Raw genomic sequence first — 25,709 nt, forward strand, 5'->3', positions numbered from 1 at the left:
CTGATTCTGATGAGTATACAGAAATAGGTAAATTTTTTCAAGCTAGTTAGGGTTATTTGGTGGTTCCTAAAATGGACAGGAGTCAGATTCAGAAACAGACAGGAGCTAGAGCAATCCTGGCCCAGCAGCTCAAGCTCTGGCGCCGTGACGCCTGGGTGTCACTGGTAGGGTATATCAGTTCCTTGTGTCTTTCCTCTCTTGCTTCCCCTGAATTAATATTCAGAGTCCAACTGGCAACATACCTATTCCCAGCTAGTAGCTGACAGGGTACTTTGAGTTATCGGCCTTCCAAGACTGCACAATGAGAGAGACATATTTGGAAAGGATATCAAGGTACTGCTGAGGAGGGAGTGTTAATGAATGCTTAGGCAGCCAAAAAACAGCAGCAACAAAAATGGCCCATGTTCTCTATCATAGTAGGAAAAGACTAATTAGTAGAGGGCCTGGAATTCTAGGGAAGAGGAGTCCGCACTGGATCTAAATTGGTGACTTTTGTGGATCCTTACTTTGGAAAGTAAAATGGGAATTGATAGCTTCTTTAGAGAAGGAAAGGAAGCAATTAAACCAATTCTTGGAGAAAATTCTGACATGGTACTCATGGTGGTCCTTCCATGCCCTCTGCTCCTGACTCTGAGTATCAGGACTGTTGCTTCCAGGTCTAAGTATGTCTTTAGAAACTTTAGAAAGTTCAGGAGCTTCTGATTTCAAAGACACATGTATCTAAAGAAGAGAGAGAAGTCGCTCAGTCGTGTCCGACTCTTTGCAACCCCATGGACTGTAGCCCACCAGGATCCTCGGTCCATGGGATTTTCCAGGCATGAATACTGGAGTGGGTTGCCATTTCCTTCTCCAGGGGATCTTCCCGACCCAGGGATCGAACCTGGGTCTCCCGCATTGTAGGCAGACGCTTTACCGTCCAAGCTACCAGGGAAGCCTACAGCTTGAAGCACCCTGTGTAATTCATTGGAAGGGTTTCTTCTTCTGGATATATGTAACTGTTTATCATGAATTATTTCAAGCATACAGGACAGAATAAAGAACAGTGTCACATTCAAGCATTTATCATCCAGTCGTCTAGACTTCTCTTTTGGAATAATCCTATGGAATATTATAGACCTCTGGGCTCTGGTCAAATCTTGGTGGTAGCTAGACCAAGAGATGAACTAGCCATTGGGATGGAGGTGAGGGGTGAGGGGAAGCAAACCTCTGGACTACTGCAGGCAATCACATTGTCAATGGCAGAGTGAATGAACAAGGATGAGTAATTATATTTCCCAAATACTACAAGTAGGCAAGCAATGAATTCAACAATTTGAAAGGCATTCATTTTAAAAGATTTTTTTTCCCCCTCCTTTAAGACTCATAGTCCTGATTCAAATTGCCCTAATATGGGCAATAATCTTTAAGTTATTATAAACACTCAGTTGAAATATTTGTTTAATCCCATATAGGTCTCTTAAGTAGATAAAATCATGCAGACTGGAGTAATGAAAATGCCCAGGGCAAGTTAGTCCTGTGGGTGGCTCAAGTGGGTGTCCACGTGTGTGCTGAGAGGGGCAGTTCTTGGCCATCTTTTAAAAGTGTAAGCTGTGACAAGGCTTCCTAAAGTTCATGGGATGAGATTTTAATCTTCAAAATATTAGCAGTGACAGTTTTACTCTGAAATGTTGAGGCTTGTACCTTTTCCACATTGCATAGCTATCAATTTAATTATATAATAATATAATTTGACTATTGGTTTCTAGAAGAGTGAATCCTGAATAAAAAGAAACTAAGACCTTGGATTGTTAATTTTCATGTTAAGACCATAGTGTCCTTCATCTGCTCTTCTTACTTCTTCTGAAATTGAGGTTTCTTACAACTTTTTCTTTCTCTGCTATTTTTTCCTTTTATTTTCACTCTAAGGAATCATTACCTTTTTGTCCCTTCCATGTTGTACCTTGAAAGTATCAATTTCAGATTAAAGTAATGCCTTATGTAACTGGCATTTCTAAGGAATCACATTGCATAAAATAACTTTCCCAGAGATTTTAAAGTGAGCTATTATAAATTCCGAAATAACCTTATTTTAAATTTATCCATTTTAGCAATTCATTTCAATGAAATCTGTACAAAGCATTGAACCAGACACTGTGAGAGGCATAAAGAAAAACAAACTTGCTGTCTATCCTTGAAGTGCTCACAGTCTTGGGGAAGAGCTGGGCCCATCAAATAATTCTGTTGTGGGTCATAGTGTGACAAATGACAGAAGACAGGTGCAGAGGAGGGCTGTGAAAGTACCAAGGAAGGAGAGATCACTTCCAGTTTGATGGTCAGACAAAAGTGTCTGGAAGGAACAATCTTGATAAAGCATGGGAAAAATCTGGTGAACACAAGGATGGGGACATATTCCAGTTGCAAATGAGCAAAGGTCCCAGGGCAGGAATTCATGGCCATACTCAGGGATCACAGATGTGTGATGGAGAGGAGACAAGAGAAGGGATTGGCCCCTCATTTTCAGTGTGATAAAAGCCATAGTCAGGAGGTTGGACTTTATTCTGGGAAAATGGGCAACTGTGATAGTACTCGGCATTGGAACAGGGGAAATGACACGATCAGGGTAAAATTCAGTTAAGCAACATATATTGAGTGATTTGCAGTGAGCCCACACATTCTTGGTGCCGCCCTCAATGTCCTTCATGTCCAGTGGTGGACAGAGATGTAAACAGAGAGCATCAGTAAAATGTGAGCGGAAAGTAACAAAACTATAGAGCAACTGTGAAAGTGAAAGTCTCTCAATCATCTCTGACTCTCTGCAACCCCTTGGACTATAGTCCATGGAATTCTCCAGGCCAAAATACTGGAATGGGTAGCTTTTCCCTTTCCCAACTCAGGGATTGAACCCAGGTCTCCCACTTTGTGGGCAGATTCTTTACCAGCTGAGCCACAAGGTAAGTCCAAGAATACTGGAGTGGGTAGCCTATCCCTTCTCCAGCAGATCTTCCCGACCCAGGAATTGAATCACCATCTCCTGCATTGCAGGTGGATTCTTTACCAACTGAGCTATGAGGGAAGCCATAGAGCAACTATACCCCAATAAAAATAAATAGATAAAACACAGTGTTTCAAGCCAAAATAGATGGTGTACAGGAGATTAGGGAGCCCAGAGAAGGTACCCTGGGGGCTAAGGGAGAGGTTAGTCTTTGATACAAGTCTTACAGACAGAATAACATTTATTTGGAAAAAGGAGAGAGAAGGATAGCTCGGACCGTGAGAGCGCAGAGAGCAAAGTCCCAGGGCACCGACAGACTCTGGCTGTGTAGAGAAAGGTGACAGCTCTATTTTACTAGCTTACTGGACTGAGGCAGAGAGAGGGGTGAGAGAGAACAGGGAAATGAAGGCTAGGCATGGGACAGTCCTGTGGGAAAATTTCCAGAGTAGCAGGAAGCCAGGAGAGCCTGGTGGTGGTCACATCCTGCAGAAGGGTTACACTTGGGAGGCACAGCCAGACAGAAATTCTAGACTCTATATGTGACTCTCACATACTGTAGGTGGTGTAAGTCCTAACTGCTTGAAAAACTCATTAATACTCTTGGTTACTTCTTAACCTTGAACGTTCCAGCACTCCCAGGAGCCTTCTGATGTCGTGTCTCCTCACTGCATCCTCAGGGCTCCACTCCCACACCTTGGTCCATTCATCCCCCTTCTCTTCTCTGATCCTCCAGGACATTTCATTCTCCCATGAGTGTTAACCTCCAGCTCTGTTTGGTTTTCTGCCCCCACATCAAATCTTCATACAGTTTTTTATCCTTTCTCTCTTCTGCAAACAGGGCTTGATGGTGTGAGAGCAAGTGGGCTACACTGTGATTGGGTGAGGCGGTAGGCAGGGGTAGTGGTGGCTCTGAACTTGAATATGTTGATAATTTGGGGCTAGTAGCAATAATTGAGATCTATGATGGTCAAAAAGAGCTAGGGATTGGCAGGACAATGGAATCAAAGACATGGAAGTGAGATAACTTGTAAAAGTATACTCAGAGGCAACAATTAGCAAAATATGAGGTACAAGCAGAAACAGGTGGGATTTTAATACTGTTTTAAGTTTGGATCTACAGTATATAATAACACTGTGATATTATTTACCATGCCTAGGGAACACAGACGAACACACTGAAGAGAGAAGAATAAAAAATGATAAATTTGACTTTGTATGTGCTGAACCTAGGATATCCACCAGATATTCAGGTTGTATTTAGCAAACCTAGAGTTTTGATTCAATGCAGTATACCAGCAATCTCCAAGGTTGTATGCTTAAAATGTCACTCGAGGACAAACACCACTGGGAAATTACATACTCTGGCCCTGTTTTGGAGATTGATTATACACTAATAAATCCTGCAGGAAGTGAACATATTTAATTTAACTTTATTTCCAATGCCTGTCTCTCTTTTTTTTCAGAATACTTATTAACATAATTTAAATTTTTTTTCCAGGAACAGTGTTTTAAGAAATGCTCATTATAGCACTAAGGAGCTGTGATCAGAAGATTATTAAGATAGAACTTGGTAGAGGAGGAAGGTATGCTTATTTGCATGGAAGGAAGAGTTGAAGAATTATGAACTGATTAATCACTCAGAGTAGATAGAGAAAGGAGACTAAAGATAGAAGCTTTATCAACATGTTTGACACTTCCAATGGTGTGTGGGAAATACAATTTAGAGAGGTAGCAAGTTGAGAGAGCAAAAGCATAGATTTCACAATCAACATGTGTGTGACAAATGATCTAATTTCTAAGACTCAGTTTTCTTATCTGAAAAATAATGCTCACCTTTTTGAGTTGTATTGAGAAGTAAAATAGGTAATACATAAAGCACCTATCACCTAGGAAACACATGGTCCGCTTCAGTAAACATTATTATTAACATTATTTTCATTTAAATATTCTTGATGAGCAAGCAAAACTTTAATGATTAATCTGCTATATTATAAGTTGAGCATTGAAAATTACACAGGAGAAATCTCGTTGGTTGGTATCAATACCCTAACACAAGGGAGCACTCCCAGTTCAGACACACCTGGGGCAGGACCAGCATGAAACAGGAATCGACTGCAGAAGCTAAATAGTGGAAGAAGACACTGCAGGAATTTCCCTAAGGCTCCCATGACCATGATTTTTCATGTTTTTCATGAAGAGATGCTGGAAGCTAATACTGAACCTTAGCAAATCTCTCTCCTTAAAACATTCTGAGCTACAAACCCCCTGGGTGAATGGCTGTAGGGATCCACCTGGCATGAGGTGACATCCTCTGACAATAGTCATTATCCAGTACCCTGAAAGGCAGGCCAGGGGGGAGGCATCAGGGAGAGAATGCTCGGCTATGAGAGATGTTTCTATCTGAATCAGTCACAGTGTCATCAGTGTAGGCCTGAGTCACGTTCAGTCTTGGTCAGTTGAGCACACAAGGCCAGAAAAGAATCTAAATTTAGTCTAAAACTCTGCTAACTGCCACTGCAGATTAGCTTCTCTCTGCTGCTGCTGCTAAGTCGCTTCAGTCATGTCTGACTCTGTGCGACCCCATAGATGGCAGCCCACTAGGCTCCTCTGTCCCTGGGATTCTCCAGGCAAGAACACTGGAGTGGGTTGCCATTTCCTTCTCCAATGCATGAAAGTGAAAAGTGAAAGTGAAGTCGCTCAGTCGTGCCCGACTCTTAGCGACCCCATGGACTGCAGCCTACCAGGCTCCTCTATCCATGGGATTTTCCAGGCAAGAGTACTCTCTACCCCAGGACAAAAACTGGGGAAACTATTGTGGTTTTTATCCAAATCAGATCACTGCAAACCTCAAAGGGCTGGTGATCAGAATATACTATTCTGCAGTCTTTTCTCCAGGACTTCTGGGCTTCAGTCTCTCAGATTGGTCTGAGTTTGTTGTTGTTCAGACTGGCCATGGAAGGTGACTGGCCACTCTTCTTAATCAATAAGTCATTCCATAGTACGCGGGATGTGGATGGAGGAGATAACTGAGAGGATGGCGAATGACTGAGGAAACACTCCCAGCATTCTCAGATCCTTGAGAAGGGGCAGTGACAGGACCACAGCCATTGGTTTATGCACATGGATCCACAAGGCTGTTGTGGCAGGAGATGTTCATTAAGCTGTTCTCTAAGTGAAGACAGGGTAAAGTATAAATGAAATTTCCCCTGGAACTTCAGAGGGTCTTTCTCTCTCTCGGGGAAGACTTGTAGCAGAAAATTGGCAGTTCATTATCTGATTTGTTCATATGGTCATTAGCCTAAAAACCAGAAGACTGGGGCAAAATAACTATATATAAAATAATGCTGCTCAAAATATGGTCTAAAGATGGGCAGCAGCAGCATCTGAATCCAGCATTCCCTAGAGGCACATATTCTCAGGTCCTATCCTAGGCATACAGAAAACTGTTCTGAAAAGTTTTCCAGATACTTCTCCATGTACAAAAGTTCAAGAAGAACTGTCCTAGGCCTATAGGAGAGGTGTCTAAAGTTTCCACTTCTATTCACTCACAACTACCCCAGCTTGCTTGTTTTTCTACCCTTAGTTTCCAGTTCTCTTATCCTGATCATATGTGACTAGGTCATCTGGTTATATATAAGAACTCAGTCTTGCAATTTTTATCATCAGTGTAAATCAGAATTCTATTTATGGAAAACAAGTCTATAGAGGCAGTAAAAACGCTGGTTCTTAGCCCTGTGACTGGTTTGCAGTGGAGAGACTATAGTTACAACTTCTGAAACATTTCTGTTCATTTGCAGAATAACAATGATATAAAATAAAGGATGCAAAAGGTGGAAGACACTTACATAGGCTGCAAGTTGCTCCTGGGAAGCGTTTACTTCAGCTTGTAATTTCTCAATGCACTGAAAAGGGGTAGAGTTTAGAAACAAAGTGTGTAACTCTTCCTTTTACATATTCAAAGTGTTCCAGATGTAAATATGTACTGGTTCTCATATTTTACAAATGGGAGCATTATCTCAGCTAGATGTTTTAAATATCATCATTAAATAGATCATCGCTCCCATCTCTTTCTCTCTTCTACTCCATGGAAGAACACATCAACAAAGTATATGAATATAGTAAAAACTAGGTCATGATTGGGAAAAATAATATTCGCTTGATGTACTGAAAATAAAGTTAACCTATCTTATATCACATCATGTATACATACATGTGGGACCCAATGAATTGGTATCTGCCTTTGGAATATATGGATATATTTTAATGTGAAGATATATATACCTATATATAGATACAGATTATCTATCTATCCATCCCTCTATCACAAAAGCAGATACAAAACAACATGGGTTGAACAAGAGATAAATTTACATAATGACACATATATAAATGTCCTAAGATTCAGAAATTGGTTACTTCTTATAAAGTAATTTATTAAAAGTCTATGAAAAATGTTTTGATCAACTTCTTTCACTACCCAGAAAGAAGCTATTGCTTGATTAAGTTCAATTGAAAACTACGAAGTATTTGTATAGTCAGTATCACTTATAAAATAAATAGGATATTCACTTAATATGATTCAAAAGAATACATATCAAACTTAAAAATATCACCAAGAAAGTTTATTTTTGTATGTGAATATTCTATCAGGAAATACAGTTACATTGAGCAAATACAAAAACTGTGATTTACCATCTTGAACTTAAATATGAACTTCTAGCCCAGCCAGAAATAACTACAGGATTGTCAGCTCATATGTTTAGGTAACTTTTAAAATACAGATTATTCTTCTTCTATGACATACCTGGTCTTTTGCAAGAACCATTTTTTTGTATGGTTCTCCACTGTCTTCCCTACAGTCCAGAGCTTCTAGCTTTTTCTCCAGCCAGGAAACTTGCTCAAGCAGCTTTGATTTTGTTCCTTCCGAGACTGCAAGCTGAAGAAATGTGCTTGTAAGGGTATGGAAGTACAATGACTTTTTTAAAGCTTATTTTATTAAAGTCCAATTTGCAAATGAATTGCCTTCCATCAATATCTATTAAATATGAAAATGGCTTTTGAAACATTCTCATAGATGACAAATGATTAGTAAAGAGAGATAAGGAAATAATTTTGATTTTATTTATTTTTAATAATAAAGATCTTTCTGGGCAAGAGATGAGACAACATAGTTACAGCAGGCAGAGAGATGTCCAGTACAACAGTCTCAACACTCATCTTTATTATGTTTCAACATTGTATTTTATTTGTACAGCTGAATCTGAAATCTGTATTGTGGTTTAGATAGGGTTCTTGAAACTTAACTCTTTGGAGGCTATCTGCTCAGTCACTCAGTCATGTCCAACCCTTTGTGACCCCATGGACTGTAGCCTTCCCACCAGGCTCCTCTGTCCATGGGATTTTCCAGGTAAGAATACTGAAGTGGGTTTCCATTTCCTACTCCAGGGGATCTTCCTGATCCAGGGATAGAACCCACAATCTCCTGCACTGGCAGGTGGATTCTTTACCTCTGCGCCTGGGAAACCCCCAAAATACTAGCTAGTTATGCATGCGTGCTCAGTCACTCAGTCATGTCCAACCCTTTGTGACCCCACGGGAGGCCACAGCTCTCTAGAAAGAGGAGGAATTCTGACTCCCTCCCTTGAATTTTTAGTGTAGCTGTAAAGAATCTGCCTGCAGTGCAGGAGCAGTAGGAGATGCAGGTTCGATACCTGGGTTGGGAAGGTCTCCTGGAGGAGGGCCTGGCAACCCAGAGCAGTATTCTTGCCTGGAGAATCTCATGGACAGAGGAGCCTGGTAAACTATAGTCCATGGGATCACAAACAGTTGGATACAACTGAAGCGACTTAGCAGCAGCAGCAGGATAGAAGGAGCTGAAGGGAAATGCAGGAATTTCTAGTTAAAATCAGATGATCAAGGGCTTTGGTTATTGTCATAGGCTTCTCTATCCATAGGATTTCCCAGGCAAGAATCCTGGAATGGGTTGTGTTTCCTTCTCCAGGAGAGATCTGTGCTAACCATAACCATAAAATGTCTCAAGGTGAGTGTTTTCTTGTTTGTAGATTTCTCTTGAGGAGAGTGGTACTGGGATAATCCCTAGTCCCTTAGCTTCCCTGGAGAGTCCCTTGTGATTTTTCTTGCTAGCTCAGCAACAATTCTAAAAGAGTCCCTGGAAAGGGACATACAACTTTGTGTTCATTCCAGATCTCGGGCTCTGAGGCATGGCTTATCTCTAAGTATCTTTTTCATATTCCAAGAATTATTGCAAAGCATACCATCTCATCTTGGAAAATGCAACAAATATTTAGAGACATTTACCAAATGGAAAGGCATTGAGAGGTTAGTCGGCCATGGAAATAAGTTGGGTACATCACGTATGCTGGTATCCATCCATCCATCCATGCACATAACCATTCACTCAACAAGTATTTGTCTAGTTGGCTCTCTGCAGCCCTTGTGTTATATGCAGAGAATGATGAAAGCACAACAGGAGGGTCAGAAAGTGAAAGTTGCTCAGTCGTGTCCAACTCTGTGACCCCATAGATTATACAGTCCATGGAATTCTCCAGGCCAGAATAATGGAGTGGGTAGCCTTTCCCTTCTCCAGGGGATGTTCCCAACTTGAGGATCGAATCCAGGTCTCCCACACTGCAGGAGGATTTTTTCACCAGCTGAGCCACAAGGGTAGCCCAAGAATACTGGAGTGGGTAACCTTTCCCTTCTCCAGGGGATCTTCCCAACCCAGGGATTGAACCCAGGTCTCCCACATTGCAGGCAGATTCTTTACCAGCTGAGTCACAAGTGAAGCCCAAAAGGGAGAGTCAGAGGCAGTACATGTGCCGTGAACTGTTGTCTTTGCCTTTCAGCTCTCAGTGACCTGGGAGGCCTGACGTACTCTGCGTGAATACTAATACATCTAACTCTTGGGTGCATGATGGTTTGGAAATGTAGTCTGATTTCTCCGAGCACCCTTCCATTTTATCATAGGAGAGTGTAATGGCTGAAGACACAGACTCTGAGACTTTGGGTAAAACTCTCAGTTTGCTACTTGCTATCTTTGTGATTTGGACAAGTTGCTCAGACTCTCTCGGCTTGACTTTCCCACCTATAAATAGGAATGAGGATAAAAGGAATAGTACTTATCTCTTGCATTTGTTTTGAGGTTTATACATGAGTCTACACAAGAGAAACACTTAAAACAATGCCTGGAATACATCAAACACTCAGTAGTTCTATTTTTATTTCTTCTACATCCTCTCGACTGCAGTAAGCATTCACATAGGTTTTATCCAAATATTCATTATTTATCAAATTATAAAATAAAGTATCTGAAGATGTCACAGCCTCTACGAGCTGGTTACCCTAAACTCAATTTATATTTGGTTTTCTCACTTCCTGTAACCACTCCTGTCTTCAGGGAAAAGTCCTCTCTAAGTCTGATGTATTTTTTAAATCTCAAATATATTCTTTCTCAGTCTGTCCCATTTTGTTCCCATATCCTGAATGATTGATCCAGTCACCATTTGGTTATCTTTCTTTTAAATCTATCTCCTATTGTTTTTAGGCCTTTATTCATTTACTCAACAGATATTAATGTATTCACTCATTGCTAAATAAATATGTTGGATCTTTATTATATGTAAGCTTTGGGGGTAAAAAATAAAGGTGATATTGTCTGTATTTTCAAAATTTACTCAGAAAAGCAGACAATTTAAAAACTATTCCATAATGTGAAAGTGTATGCTAAGTCACTTCAGTCGTGTCCGACTCTGTGCAACCCCATAGACGGCAGCCCACCAGGCTCCCCCGTCCCTGGGATTCTCCAGGCAAGAACACTGGAGTGGGTTGCCATTTCCTCCTCCAGTGCATGAAAGTGAAAGTGAAGTCTCTCAGTCATGTCCGACCCTCAGCGACCCCATGGACTGCAGCCTTCCAGGCTCCTCCGTCCATGGGATTTTCCAGGCAAGAGTACTGGAGTGGGGTGCCATTGCCTTCTCCGTGAAAGTGTATAGATGAGTAATAATATTAGTACTACTACTTAAATGCTTACTGGGTACTTAGTACATATCAGATATTCTGAGAACCTTTTGTTTTCATATTTATTTCAGTTTAGCTTCATATTCATTTTACAGATAAGGAAATTCAATAAGGTTGCATAACTTGTCTAAGGACATAGATAGTGAATATTGGAGTGTTCAGTAGTGGACATTAGGTGTGACTCCCTAAGCCCAAGTCTGACCCCAGAAATGGGGCCTGATAATCATGACAATCCCATTCTCTTTCCTTCCATCCGTTTTCCTCCCATTGGTTGAGGAATCAAGGCCTAAGCCAATCAGATCCTGGATCTTCTCTGGCAACAGTTAATGTAGGAAATATGACCTAGTTTGCACCACCCACGCTGGCCAGGAGGAACTCGAATGCTTTGGAGAAGCACTTTCTCTTATCCACAGACATGAATGCTACCATAGCCATCCTACAAACATCCAGGAAACCGGTTATATGACAAAGCCACTCTCTGGATGGAAGTGTGGACAACAGAACAAACCTGGGCCTTGTTGACACTACTGAAATGTTTCTTCAATTAATTTTGAAGCATCTCCTACCTTGGGACTTACCCTTAGTGAGTTTATAAGTTTCCCTATTGATTAGACATTGAGTTTTCTCTTATTTGCTACCATAAGCACTCTGCTGATAAATTGTCTGATTCCAAAATTGCATAATCATGACCATAAGTGTGTAAGATCTATGGAAAAATAGCCACTAACATTTGTTTGGTAGCTACAGCACACCACACATTTTGTTTATATTGTTGTTGTTATGACTATTTTAAAGATTGGAAGTTAGGTGCTTTTAGGGGCTTTCCCAGAGCTAATAAGAACAGGTTGGATTGGGATCTACATTGGTCTGTTTCCCACTTTGGATTCTGTAGTATATCCAAACCCTAACTCTAAGACTGCCTGCAAAGATGAGGTCTATGATTTTCCCCCGATCATGTGGCTTTCAGCACATTTTCTCTGTGTGTTCACTTATTTACACGAAGGAAATTTATTTTCCTTTTTCCTAAGACTTGAGAAAAGTCGGTCCTGCCATCTCAGTCCCTTTTTATATACACACCAACCCCATCTCTTTGCTCTCCTCTTATAATAAATTTGTCTGAATATCCCTTTGGCTCAAATATGTTTAGCTCAGATTCAGCTTATCTCTAACAAATCTTGACATGGAATCACAATATCTATATTTTAGGCCTGACCCCACAACCCTCTGATGTTATGACCTATGAGCCCATAATAAAATTTTACAATGTCACTTTGCTATGTTTTTACAGGGTGGTTCTCCAGTCATGTGTATTCTAACTAGGTTGTAAATTTCCCAGAAGGATGGATGGGGAGAATTCTGTCAAAACTTGTAACAAAATTCAGTCAAATTGGCCAGAAATAATATTTGCTAAAAATATTCCATTTATTCACTTTTTAAATGATGTTTTCTTTATCATATGTTTCATAATCTCACAAAAGCAGGATAAAGGGATCTTATTATCTCTGCCTCATGTGGATACATTGAGGCAAGAACTAATGTTGGATTGCATTATATAATGATGAAACTGTTTATTAGCATAAGACTACTGATATTGCCCCAGCCCTTTTGAAAATGACCTATCAGATAAGACTGATAATCCAAAAGGAAAGAACAGAAAAAATGAAAGAAAAGAAAATGAAATAACATAATTATATATCTAAGTATTTTTAAAGTACTGAATAAAAGAATATACTCTATTACTGAGTTGCAAGATAATAGCTACCATTTTTAATTCACTCCATTGTTTTGATTGGAGTTTTATAACTTTTCAAAATTTAATTTTCAATTCAGGAAGCTCTTAGGAATGCTGCTTAAATTCAAATTCAAATTATAGGATAGAAAACAAGGTATCAAAGAAAGTAAGAGGAAATCTAAGTTAGTAGCTGCAAGATATCTCAATTGAATTTAAAAACTCTAGGGGCCTTGGGCACTACTTCCTTTTTATTGCTTTTGTTTTTTCTTTTTTCATAGGAACTGCTTAGTTTTATAGTTACTTGTTTGAAAGAGAATAAAGATAAAAGCTCAGTCCAACTTAGTATCAGATATCTGCTTATAAAGAGAGTATAAATGCATTATTCTTTAAATAATCAATTTCTATATTTCCTAACCAGCTATCTGTGTTGGAACATATGGTTCACATGATGTTGGGAGGCTAATATTCTTCCTTTGATTTTTGAAGAGTCGGCCCCTTCCCCTCTGCCTGATTCTAACAAATTTAGGCGGAGGAGATGATTTTAAAAGCATGGACAATATTTGTCATAAGAATTATGTAAAACAAAGGAACAACTTTCATATTACACATTTGAGGCTGTATAAATCCACTAAAATATTCAACTTTAATATATACCTCGGTATTCAATAGATCATCATAAATGTAATCAATATCATTAAAAGTCAAAGGAAAATAAACTGTATTCATTGCACAGCTTGTTGATGCAGTCAAGAAAGTGTATTGATACATTTCATATTAATATTCAAGATGAAAGTAAAAAAAATGACTTGCACTTCAAAATCATGGCAGATTAAGAAGCTCTAGGAATTGGTTCTCCCACTTAAATAATTTTTGAGCTGGCAAGAACTGTCAGAACCAACCATTTATTAGCACTGGATTCCAGTGGAATACTTTCAGTATCCAGGAAAGCGCTGGATGAACAAAGATGCTGGCATACAAGGAAATCTCTGTAAGGTCATTGACTAACTGCAGAGGCAATGGAATTGGAAACTTTAGTAACCACATGAGACAAAAAATATGGTCTCTGCAAAATTAGTTTGGAAAAGTAACTAAACAAACATATAAACTGTAGAGGAGGGAAGAATTGTACATGGTCTTGGGGAGGGAGAAAGAATCTGATTTCCAGAGTTACTGTATTATAATATTCAAAATGTCTAGTTCTCAACAAACAAGTAGAAAGATCACCAAGTAAAGTATGACTCATTTATTGGAAAAAAATCAATTGATATAAACTATCCACGAAGAAGCCTAGACATTGAACTTTTGGACTTAATAAATGAATACTTTAAAATAAGTGTCTTAAATATCCTCAAAGAGCTGAAAGAAACCATGGACAAAGAAGTAAAGGAAATAAGAATGATACATATACAGGTAGGAAATATATAAATGGATAAAAATTATAAAAAGTAAGTAGAAATTCTGAACTTAGGAAACAAAATAGTTGAAAAAATTACTGAAAGAGTTCAATAGCAGATATAAGCTAGAAGATGACAGAATCAAGTAAACTTGAAGACAGGACAACTGAAATTACCTGATGTAAGCAGCAGGAAGAAAAAGGAATACAGAGAAGTGATCAGAGCCTAAGAGATTTATGGACACTATGGAAAGCTACCGAGTATACCAACATACACATTATAGAAGCAAATAGCTGAAGAAGATGCAGAAAAGGAAAAGGGAATTAAAATGGTATACAAAAATCAAGCACAAAAGAAAGCAGCATGGAGGAAGTGAGTAACAAATAGATGTAAAATACAGAGAAAACAAATAGCAAAATGGCAGAATTATGTCCTTTATTATCAGTAGTATTTTAAAAGTAAATGGATTAGACCCAGCAAATGAAAGACAGTGACTGGAAAAATGAATTAAGAGATATGATCCAAGTATACACCACTTATAATAGAGTAACTTCCACCTCTAAGAAACAAATAGTGAAAGGAAAAAAAGATATTCCATGCACATAGTAGCCAAAAGAGAGCTGGCATGGCTATACTAATATCAGAGAACATCAAATAGATGATGCCAAGTCAAATTTTTACAGAATACAGGGATATAATATATTGATAAAAGGGTTAATTTATCAAAATTATAAATATACATCAAACAATAGACCCCCCCCACCCATATATGAAACCATTAACAGAATTTAAGGGAGAAATAAATGGTAATAAATAATCATAGAGTAGAGACTTCAATATCCTACTTTTAATAATGGATAGAAAATGTACGCAAAAGATCAAGAACAAATAGAATCAATCAACACTACAAATAAGGTAGATCTAACAGACATATTCAGGATAATCCATCCAACAATAGAATACACAGTCTTCTCAAGTGCTCAGGGCACATTCTCCAGGATAGACCATATATATTAGGCCACAAAATAATTCTAAATAAGTTTAAAAGGATTGAAATTATACAAAGTAACTTCTCCAATTACAATGGAATAAATCTAGAAATTAATGACAAAAGGAAAACTGAGAAATTTGAAAATGAATGGAAATAGCACATTCTTACAGAATCAATGGGTCAAAGAAAAAAAAAATAACAAGGGAAAGTAAATATCTGGAGATAAATAGAAAAACAGAAGAAGAACATACTGAGACTTAGAGGATGCAGTGAAGACAGTGCCAGAGGGAAACCTATAGATGAAACATGTATATTAAAAAAGGAGAACTGTTTTTGTTTTTTTTTTGACCTCAACAGCTCCATTTATTATTTGGAAGCATATATTTTTCACAGAAGTTTTAAGGGCAAGACATTTTTCCTTATTTTTTAACCAAGTTTTATACTTGCATCATAAGTGCATTTTCCTCCTTGGCTCAAACTCCACATGAAATTTATTTATTTATTTTTTAATATAAATTTATTTTAATTGGAGGTTAATTACTTTAAAATATTGTATTGGTTTTGCCATACATCAACATGAATCTGCCACAGGTATACACGTGTTCCCCATCTTGAACCCCCTCCCTATCCCTCCCCATACCATCCTTCTGGGTCGTCTCAGTGCACCAGCCCCAAGCATCCAGTACCATGCATCGAATCTGGACTGGTGACTCGTTTCATATATGATATTATACATGTTTCAGTGCCATTCTCCCAAATCATCCCACCCTCTCCCTGAGTCCAAAAGACTGCTCTATACATCTGTGTCTTTTTTGCTGTCTCTCACACAGGGTTATCATTACCATCTTTCTAAATTCCATATATATATGTTAGTAAACTGTATTGGTGTTTTTCTTTCTGGCTTACTTCACTCTGTATAATAGGCTCCAGTTTCATCCACCTCATTAGAACTGATTCAAATGTATTCTTTTTTTTTTTTTTTTTTTGGCTATTTCATTGTTGGCTTTTAAGAGACCAGTAGACAGAGGGGAAGAACAAAGACCACTCTAAAGAAAAGCCTAATTTCAGGAATTGGTTTTATCATCCATTACTCCACAGTGTTATTCTTTTTAATGGCTGAGTAATACTCCATTGTGTATATGTACCACAGCTTTCTTATCCATTCATCTGCTGATGGACATCTAGGTTGCTTCCATGTCCTGGCTATTATAAAGAGTGCTTCAATGAACATTGGGGTACACGTGTCTTTCAATTCTGATTTCCTTGGTGTGTATGCCCAGCAGTGGGATTGCTGGGTGATAAGGCAGTTCTATTTCCAGTTTTTTAAGGAATCTCCACACTGTTCTCCATAGTGGCTGTATTAGTTTGCATTCCCATCAATAGAGTAAGAGGGTTCCCTTTTCTCCACATCCTCTCCAGCATTTATTGCTTGTAGACTGTTGGATTGCAGCCATTCTGACTGGCGTGAAATGGTTCCTCATAGTGGTTTTGATTTGCATTTCTCTGATAATGAGTGATGTTGAGCATCTTTTCATGTGTTTTTTTAGCCATCTGTATGTCTTCTTTGGAGAAATGTCTATTTAGTTCTTTGGCCCATTTTTTGATTGGGTCATTTATTTTTCTGGAATTGAGCTGTAGGAGTTGCTTGTATATTTTTGAAATTAGTTGTTTGTCAGTTGCTTCATTTGCTATTATTTTCTCCCATTCTGAAGGCTGTCTTTTCACCTTGCTTATAGTTTCCTTTGTTGTGCAGAAGCTTTTAAGTTTAATTAGGTCCCATTTGTTTATTTTTGCTTTGATTTCCAATATTCTGGGAGGTGGGTCATAGAGGATCCTGCTGTGGTGTATGTCGGAGAGTGTTTTGCCTATGTTCTCCTCTAGGAGTTTTATAGTTTCTGGTCTTAGATTTAGATCTTTAATCCATTTTGAGTTTATTTTTGTGTATGGTGTTAGAAAGTGTTCTAGTTTCATTCTTTTACAAATGGTTGACCAGTTTTCCCAGCACCACTTGTTAAAGAGATTGTCTTTAGTGTATATTCTTGCCTCCTTTGTCAAAGATAAGGTGTCCATAGGTGCGTGGATTTATCTCTGGGTTCCATTGATCTATATTTCTGTCTTTGTGCCAGTACCATACTGTCTTGATGACTGTGGCTTTGTAGTAGAGCCTGAAGTCAGGCAGGTTGATTCCTCCAGTTCCATTCTTCTTTCTCAAGATAGCTTTGGCTATTCGAGGTTTTTTGTATTTCCATACAAATTGTGAAATTATTTGTTCTAGCTCTGTGAAGAATACCATTGGTAGCTTGATAGGGATTGCATTGGATGTATAGATTGCTTTGGGTAGTATGCTCATTTTCACAATCATGGATTGATTCTTCCAATCCATGAACATGGTTTATTTCTCCATCTATTAGTGTCCTCTTTGATTTCTTTCACCAATGTTTAAAAAAAAAAAAAAAGGAGAACTATGTCAAATCAGCAACCTAACTTCATACCTTGAAGAAAAAGAGAAAACTAAATCCAGAGTCAACAGAAGGAAATAATAAATATTAAGTCAGAGATGAAACAGAATGCAAAAACATCAATGAAACCAAAACATTGGTCCTTGGAAGTGATCAACAAAGTTGACAAATCTTTAATTATATTCACAGAAAATAAAGAAAAGAAAAAAAAAACTAAAAACAAGTAAAACTAGGGAAATTACTACCAGCCTTAAAGAAATTTGAAAGATTATGAGTGAAGACTATGAATAATTGGATGCAAACCAACTATATTATCTAGATGAAATGAACAAATTCCTAGGAAGACATAAACTGCCAAAACTGATTCAAGAAAATTTGAAAATCTCAATAGACCTGTAGCAAGTAAAGAGATTGAATCTTTAATCAACATCTTTCATCCAAGTCCAAGATCAGATGGCTTCACTGTAGATTCATCAAACATTTTAAGAACAGTAAACACTAATTTCACACAAACTCATTTAAAAACCAGAAAAGTAGACTACTTCCTAATACATTACCCTAATATCAAAGTCACACACAGATACTGTTAAAAAAAAGTATAAATCCATATTACCTAAGAATATAGATGCAAAACCCCTCAGCAAAATAGTAGCAAACTAGATCCAAAAGGACATTCATTACAAAGAGTATGCATCATGAATAAGTGGAATTTATCACAAGGATGCTAAGGCAGACCAACATTAAAAAATCTATGATTACTACAACATAACACATTAATAGAATAAATGAAAAATACAATATGTTCATGTCAATAGATGCAGAAAATTATTTGATAGAATTCATGATATGATAGAAGCACTCAGCAAACTAGGAATAGAAGAAAGCCTTCTCAATGTGATAAAGGGTGTTTATGAAAAAACCCACAACTAACATCATATTCCGTGTTGAAAAATGGAAAGCTTTCCCCTTAAGATCAAGAACAAGACAAGAATGCCTGTTTTCTCCACCAAAATAAGCCAAATAAGACCAAATAAGCCAGAATAAGAAAAAAAATCTAAACTGTAAATTAGAAATAAAACTATTTCCGTATGAAGATGACATGATTCTGTATATAGAAAGTTTCAAACAATCCTCAAGATAAACTACTAGAGCTAATAAATGAATCTAGTAGAGTTTCAGGGTATAAGATAAACACATAAAAATTAATTTGAGTTATTATACACCTTGGAAGGAAAGTTATGACCAACCTAGATAGCATATTCAAAAGCAGAGACATTACTTTGCCAACAAAGGTCCATCTAGTCAAGGCTATGGTTTTTCCTGTGGTCATGTATGGATGTGAGAGTTGGACTGTGAAGAAAGCTGAGCACCGAAGAATTGATGCTTTTGAACTGTGGTGTTGGAGAAGACTCTTGAGAGTCCCTTGGACTGCAAGGAGATCCAACCAGTCCATTCTGAAGATCAGCCCTGGGATTTCTTTGGAAGGAATGATGCAAAAGCTGAAACTCCAGCTTTGGAGTTTCACTGGAGTTTCATTTTACTTTGGCCACCTCATGTGAAGAGTTGACTCATTGGAAAAGACTCTGATGCTGGGAGGGATTGGGGGCAGGAGGAGAAGGGGACGACAGAGGATGAGATGGCTGGATGGCATCACTGACTCGATGGACGTGAGTTTGAGTGAACTCCGGGAGTTGGTGATGGACAGGGAGGCCTGGCGTGCTGCGATTCATGGGGTCACAAAGAGTCGGACACCACTGAGCGACTGAACTGAACTGAACTGAACACCTATGTTTTAAAATGTAGACTAATTATTATTCAGGTGTAGTGAGGTTAACAGATCTGGAGTTGATCACCATTGGAAAGATAGTCTGTTACAGTCCCAAAGAGGAGGGGCATGACACACCATGAGGAGGGTAATGATATAGAGCAGATGTATATGAACTAAAGGGTCATTCAGGAGTAGAGGAAGCAAGGGGAAAATGTGGGCAGGAACATTTATTGTAGCTTCCATGGGAAGCAACACATGAGTAAAGATAATCAGGGTTAGGATTAGCTAGTTTGGATAATTTCAGTGGGCTCCGGAACATTGAGGTTGTCGCTACTTGTATGGTACCTGTACCTGGGGTGATTAGAGCAGAGGAATAGTGGCAAATTTCACTACTGTTTATGGGTATTCACCAGAGCAAGGTAGTTTTCAAGAGAATTAAACCAATGACCAAGAAAAAAATTCTTGTACACAAAGCTGTATCTGAATTAGTTTGAAAAGAGAAAAAATAACTATAAGGAATAACTTATTGCGAAAATGAAAAAGTGAAACAACCTGTTGTGAAACCATGGCTTAACTAAAGGTGTTTAGCCTAGTGCATATTTCTTTGCAGTTTTACAAGATGTCTCTAATATTTCATTTCCTTCCCATTTTGTTATTGATATGTGGCACTATAAATCTGCTTTTGCAGTTGTGATTAATGATTGTGTGAATAAAATTTGGCACTTCCTAATTTAAAAAAACTCAAACATAATTAGTCATTAATTAAGGAAATGCAGATAAAAACCACAATGAGATTTCACTTCACAGCCACTATTATGGCTTTTTTTTTTTTTAATTTATATTGGAGTATTTGATCAACAATGTTGTGTTAGTTTCGGGTGTACAGCAAACTGGTTCAGTTGTACATATACATGTATCTATTCTTTTCAAGTTCTTTTCCCATTTAGGTTATTACAGGATATTGGGCAGAGTTCTCTGTATGGAAGGTCCTTGTTGCTTATCTGTTTCAAATATAGCATGTGTATAGATCTGTGATTTAAAAAATAGAAAGTACTGGTAAAGATGTAGAGAAATAAGAATCCTTGTATATTGATGGTGTTGATGTTCTGGGAAACAGTTTTGTGATTCTTCAAAGAGCTAAAAATAGAATTACTATTATACGGATTATATGGTTCAACAATTTCACTCCTAGGGTATGTAGGTACCAAAAAGAAATGAAAGCATATATCCACACAGAAACTTGTATACAGATGTTCATTGCAGCATTATTTTTAATAGCTAAAAGGTAGAAACCAAATATCTGTTAACAAATGAATAAACAAATTGTGTTGTATACATACAATGAAAAATATTATTCAATCATAAAAAGGAATGCATTATTGATACTTGCTACAACTTGAATGAATATGGAAAAGATTTTGCTAACAGGAGGAAACCAGACACAAAAGATCACATGTTGTATGATTCCTTTTGTAGGAAATACCCAGAATAGATAAGCCCATAGAGACAGAAGCAGATTAGTGGTTGGTTGTCAGGAGATAGGTAGAAGGGATTATGGGGAATCATTACTTAATGGGTAGGAAGTAATTATTCTTCTGGGATGGAGAAAAATGTTGAAACTCAAGACAGGTTGTGGTTATACAACATTGTGAACACACTAAATGCCACTGAACTGTATCTATTTAAAAATGGTTAATTGTATTTATGTGAATTTCACCTCCTTTAAAAGAAAATGAGTTTCTGATTGGTGAAAATGGTTAAGAAAATTGTCATCATTATGTCCATTTCACTGTTCAATTTTGGATGAATGAACTCAAAGTTCACATAGGTACTCAATACTCCTCTGACATCAAAATACTATATTTTCCTATTGGGAAATATGCATTCTTCCTCTCTGAGAAAACTATTTATTATTCTCCGCTCTTTCCTCAAATATCATTTCATACTTTCTTTCTCATCAAAATTCCACCTTCATCCCAAATGATCACCTCATCAATAATTCACTGAAAAAAAAATAGAGGCTGCCAGATGGCTATTCCCTCACTTTCTCATCAGCCAATATATAAACCTTCCTGCAGCAGACTCTACTAATCTCTTTCCCAATGACCGTCTCCCCATTTATCCCTTTCTACCAGACACCCAATTTGGATTAGCCAGCAGCCATGTGTTTAGGGAAGCTTGGTCTTGTCCATTTCCAGCAAATGAATCACTGTTGCTCAGCCAGCCCTGTTGGGCTCCGTTCCCAGGTATAAAAGATTATTTTAGGCATGAGCCTGCAATCCAGTAGAGGCCCCTTGAGCCTTGAGGAAAAGGCTCTTGACCAGATTTTTTTTTAAAGATATACAGGACGAAGAACATCTCTTTTTTTGCAGGATGTTCTGACTGCATATAATGCTTGGAATTGTTGCAGTTACTGTGTAAGACAGTCAACACTGAGGATGGGAGAGCAAAGGATAGGTAACACCTGTGTTTTTGTTGACATTCTTGAGTTGTTGAATTAGCAAATGCTGGAACTGCTCCATCTCTGGACTTACTTTTATGTGCGATGATAGCTGGCCTTAACATATTACTTTAATTGGGTTTCTGTTGAAGGAAAAAGCACCCTTACTTAACAAATGGAGAAGCTTTCTTCTATCAAAGGCCAGTCCTTTCACTTGGCTTTGAATCTCATCTTCTCTAATCTGTCAAAAGCCTTTGCTCCTGTAATTTCCACAGCCTCCCAGTCCCCTTCCATTTCTGCATGCTCTTTCTCACTATTACCCTTTCTGGATGATTCTGCTCAGCGTATAAACATGTCATAATAACTGCGATAAACAAAAGCTGTCTGTTGAACTCTCCCCCAGCTCCTCCTCTAATCATCATCCCATTTCTATGCTGCTTTTCCCACTCAAGCTTCTTTTTTTTTTTTTAATTTTTTATTCCTTTATTTCTCATGTGTTCCCCATCCTGAACCCTCCTCCCTCCTCCCTCCCCATACCATCCCTCTGGGTCGTCCCAGTGCACCAGCCCCAAGCATCCAGCATCGTGCATTGAACCTGGACTGGCATCTCGTTTCATACATGACATTTCACATGTTTCAATGCCATTCTCCCAAATCTTCCCGCCCTCTCCCTCTCCCACAGAGTCCATAAGCCTGTTCTATACATCAGTGTCTCTTTTGCTGTCTCGTATACAGGGTTATCGTTACCATCTTTCTAAATTCCATATATATGTGTTAGTATACTGTATTGGTGTTTTTCCTTCTGGCTTACTTCACTCTGTATAATAGGCTCCAGTTTCATCCACCTCATTAGAACTGATTCAAATGTATTCTTTTTAATGGCTGAGTAATACTCCATTGTGTATATGTACCACAGCTTTCTTATCCATTCATCTGCTGATGGGCATCTAGGTTGCTTCCATGTCCTGGCTATTATAAACAGTGCTGCGATGAACATTGGGGTACACGTGTCTCTTTCCCTTCTGGTTTCCTCAGTGTGTATGCCCAGCAGTGGGATTGCTGGATCATAAGGCAGTTCTATTTCCAGTTTTTTAAGGAATCTCCACACTGTTCTCCATAGTGGCTGTACTAGTTTGCATTCCCACCAACAGTGTAAGAGGGTTCCCTTTTCTCCACACCCTCTCCAGCACTTATTGCTTGTAGACTTTTGGATTGCAGCCATTCTGACTGGCGTGAAATGGTACCTCATAGTGGTTTTGATTTGCACTCAAGCTTCTTAAGATGATTGTCTACCCACACTGTTATCACTTTCTTACAGTCTTCTCACTCTTTTTTATTTTCTGAAGGAAAAAAAAAATTATTGGCTTATATAACTGGGGAATCAGTAGATTTCTGTTTCATTCGCAACTTCCACAGACTCCAAAGAAATCATAGTGCTCTCTTTTTACCTCTCCATCTTGGTAGTGTTCCTATGTGTTGGCTTCATGATTTCCCAGGGCAGACAAGCCTTCTTCACACATTGGGGAAGATGCTACCTGTCACCTTCCAGGTTCAGGTCCTCAATAGTAAAACAGCGTGTCCTCCGGTAACAAGATGGAAAAGAACTGTATTTGCCCCACCTGTGTTCATATGGCCACTCCTGGGTAGATCTTTATGGTCAGGAAAATGGGATCTCGTAACTGTTTGGACCTAGGTCATGTGCTTCAATCCCATTCCTTCTAGTAAGGAATATTGTGGTTGACGGTCCCAGGATTATTAAAAGATTGGAGCCCGAAGGAACTATTCTCCAGAAAAGGTAAACATAAAACAGAAGCCAATTAAAATTCACCCTCTGTGTTCAGCACAATTACATCCTTGTGCTCATGAGGATGTGCTTTCCCCCAAGTGTTCCTGCCTAATACCATGTGTCTATTCGACATTAATCCAAAATGTACTTTCCCTCTCGAAAGGAGACAACCTACAGTCATGTCAAGTTCCTACATCTGGCTTCACAATTTGTGTATATCTCTCTGAATCAAATCCAGATGAGCCTCATCATGATACAGGCATGAGACAATTTTTAATGCATCCTCCCTAATACGTCTAAAATACAGGGAAAACAGGATAATCACAGTATTATTCTCCTTTAAAGGAGCAGGGAAGGGAAACAATTTACAGTTGTCATAGGCCAGTGCGAGCATCACATTCTCTCAGCAATAATGAGGCCTATCCTGGTGATGCAATGAGTGGAGGTGGAGGTTTCTGGTCTGTTTGATTCTGTTTCTAACCTCTGGGAGCTTTCTTTGTCCTTTTCTTCCATGGTCACCGTCAAGAAAAAGGCTAGAAGGCATGCCTTTGGTAGGGGGTGTACTATGTTTTAGTTTTGGGTGTATCACTAATTCCTCTATTTGTCAAGACCATTTCAGTTACATTACAGAAAACTAATGCAAATTGGTTTCCATTAAAAAGATAATTAATTGGTTCATTTAACTGAAAAGTAGAGGCACCCTTAAATTCTGAGTCTTAAATTAGATTCTCAGAATTCCCTTCCTCCCTCCCTCTCTCTCTCCTAACCTCTCTCCTTTTTATGCTACAGGGAAAAAATTCCCCGTGGCTGTGAAGAGGGCTACCCTGGATTATTTCTCTCTCCTAATCTCTGTTCTTCGCCTCTGCCCTCTGCCCCCACTACTCTACTAAAACTGATTGTGCCTAGGTTGCCTATGAGTCTCATTTTTCCAAATACAATGGACACATTTTGGGCAATCTTTTTCAATTGCCCAGTAAAATATTACACATTTGAGGATGCCATGCCTCATGAAACACTGACTTCTTACTGCTTCCAGCACACGAGTCTCCGGATTTCTTCCTGATTCTTAGTTCCCTTGGCTAGATTTTCATCTTCTTCCACTCCTCTAAATATCAAAATCTGAAAGTCCTCGCAGATCTCATTAAGTGCCATGGTTGAAACACTAGTCATACACCTGTTTATGGCTCCCAATTTTTCTACATGTACCACTTAACTTATATATCCAACAACCTACTTAATATTGTGCTTGAATACTTACTAGGCAACCAACAATTAATGCCTTCATAAAAAAAGAATGAAATAATGCCATTTGCAGCAACATGGATGCATCTAGAGATTATTATACTAAGTCAGAAAGAGAAAGACAGATACCATGTAACATCACTTATATGTGGAATCTAAACTGTGACACAAGCGCACTTATCTACAAGACAGAAACAGACCCACAGACATACAGACACACCGGTGGCTGCCAAAGGGGAGAAGGGGTGAGGGAGGCATGGGTGGGGAGTTTGGGGTTAGCAGATGCAAAGTATTATAGATAGAATGGACAAACAATAAGGTCCTTCTGTATTGCATAGGGGAGTATGTTCAATATCCTGCAATACTATAATGGAAAGGAATATGGAAAGAATATACATATATATCTGAATCATATTGTATAGCAGAAATTAACACAACATTGTAAATCAACTATACTTCAATAAAATAAATTTTAAGAAAGGATGAATATATTCAAAATTAACTCCTCATATTCTATGGCTTCTCAGGACTTCTCTCTTCTTAATAAATGGAACCAGTCATCCATATGTTTAAGCCACAAGTATATTTAAAACTCTTTCTTTCACCATCTACCCAATCCTTCATAGAGGACAATTATTTTTTTTTCTTTTTTTTTAATTTTAATTGGAGGCTAATTACTTTACAATATTGTATTGGTTTTGCCATACATCAACATGAATCTGCCACGGGTGTATACGTGTTCCCACTCCTGAACCCCCCTCCCACCTCCCTCCCCATACCATCCCTCTGGGTCGTCCCAGTGCACCAGCCCCAAGCATCCTGTATCCTGCATCGAACCTGGAGAGGACAATTATTAAAACCACCTCATAGTAATGTGAATTGTTATGTT

At 38.4% G+C, this 25,709-nt stretch overlaps 1 protein-coding gene and 1 long non-coding RNA gene across 6 annotated transcripts in view; one reads left to right on the top strand and one right to left on the bottom strand.

The window, feature by feature from the left end:
• The window catches only part of CCDC192 (coiled-coil domain containing 192), a 222,190-nt gene that overhangs the window by 145,088 nt on the left and 51,393 nt on the right, over positions 1 to 25,709 (bottom strand). For all 5 annotated transcript variants that reach the window (XM_061422909.1, XM_061422910.1, XM_061422908.1 and 2 more), the window contains 2 exons: positions 7,776 to 7,907; positions 6,817 to 6,873 (listed from right to left, as the gene is read on the bottom strand). In XM_061422909.1, coding sequence (XP_061278893.1) covers positions 6,817 to 6,873; positions 7,776 to 7,907 — 189 coding nt within the window. The remainder of the gene's footprint in view (positions 1 to 6,816; positions 6,874 to 7,775; positions 7,908 to 25,709) is intronic.
• Positions 1 to 25,709, top strand: part of LOC133250984 (uncharacterized) — a 301,920-nt gene that overhangs the window by 22,495 nt on the left and 253,716 nt on the right. The gene's annotated exons all lie outside the window — the stretch shown is intronic.

Source organism: Bos javanicus, chromosome 7 (genome assembly GCF_032452875.1).
Source record: "Bos javanicus breed banteng chromosome 7, ARS-OSU_banteng_1.0, whole genome shotgun sequence".
NCBI lineage: Eukaryota > Metazoa > Chordata > Mammalia > Artiodactyla > Bovidae > Bos > Bos javanicus.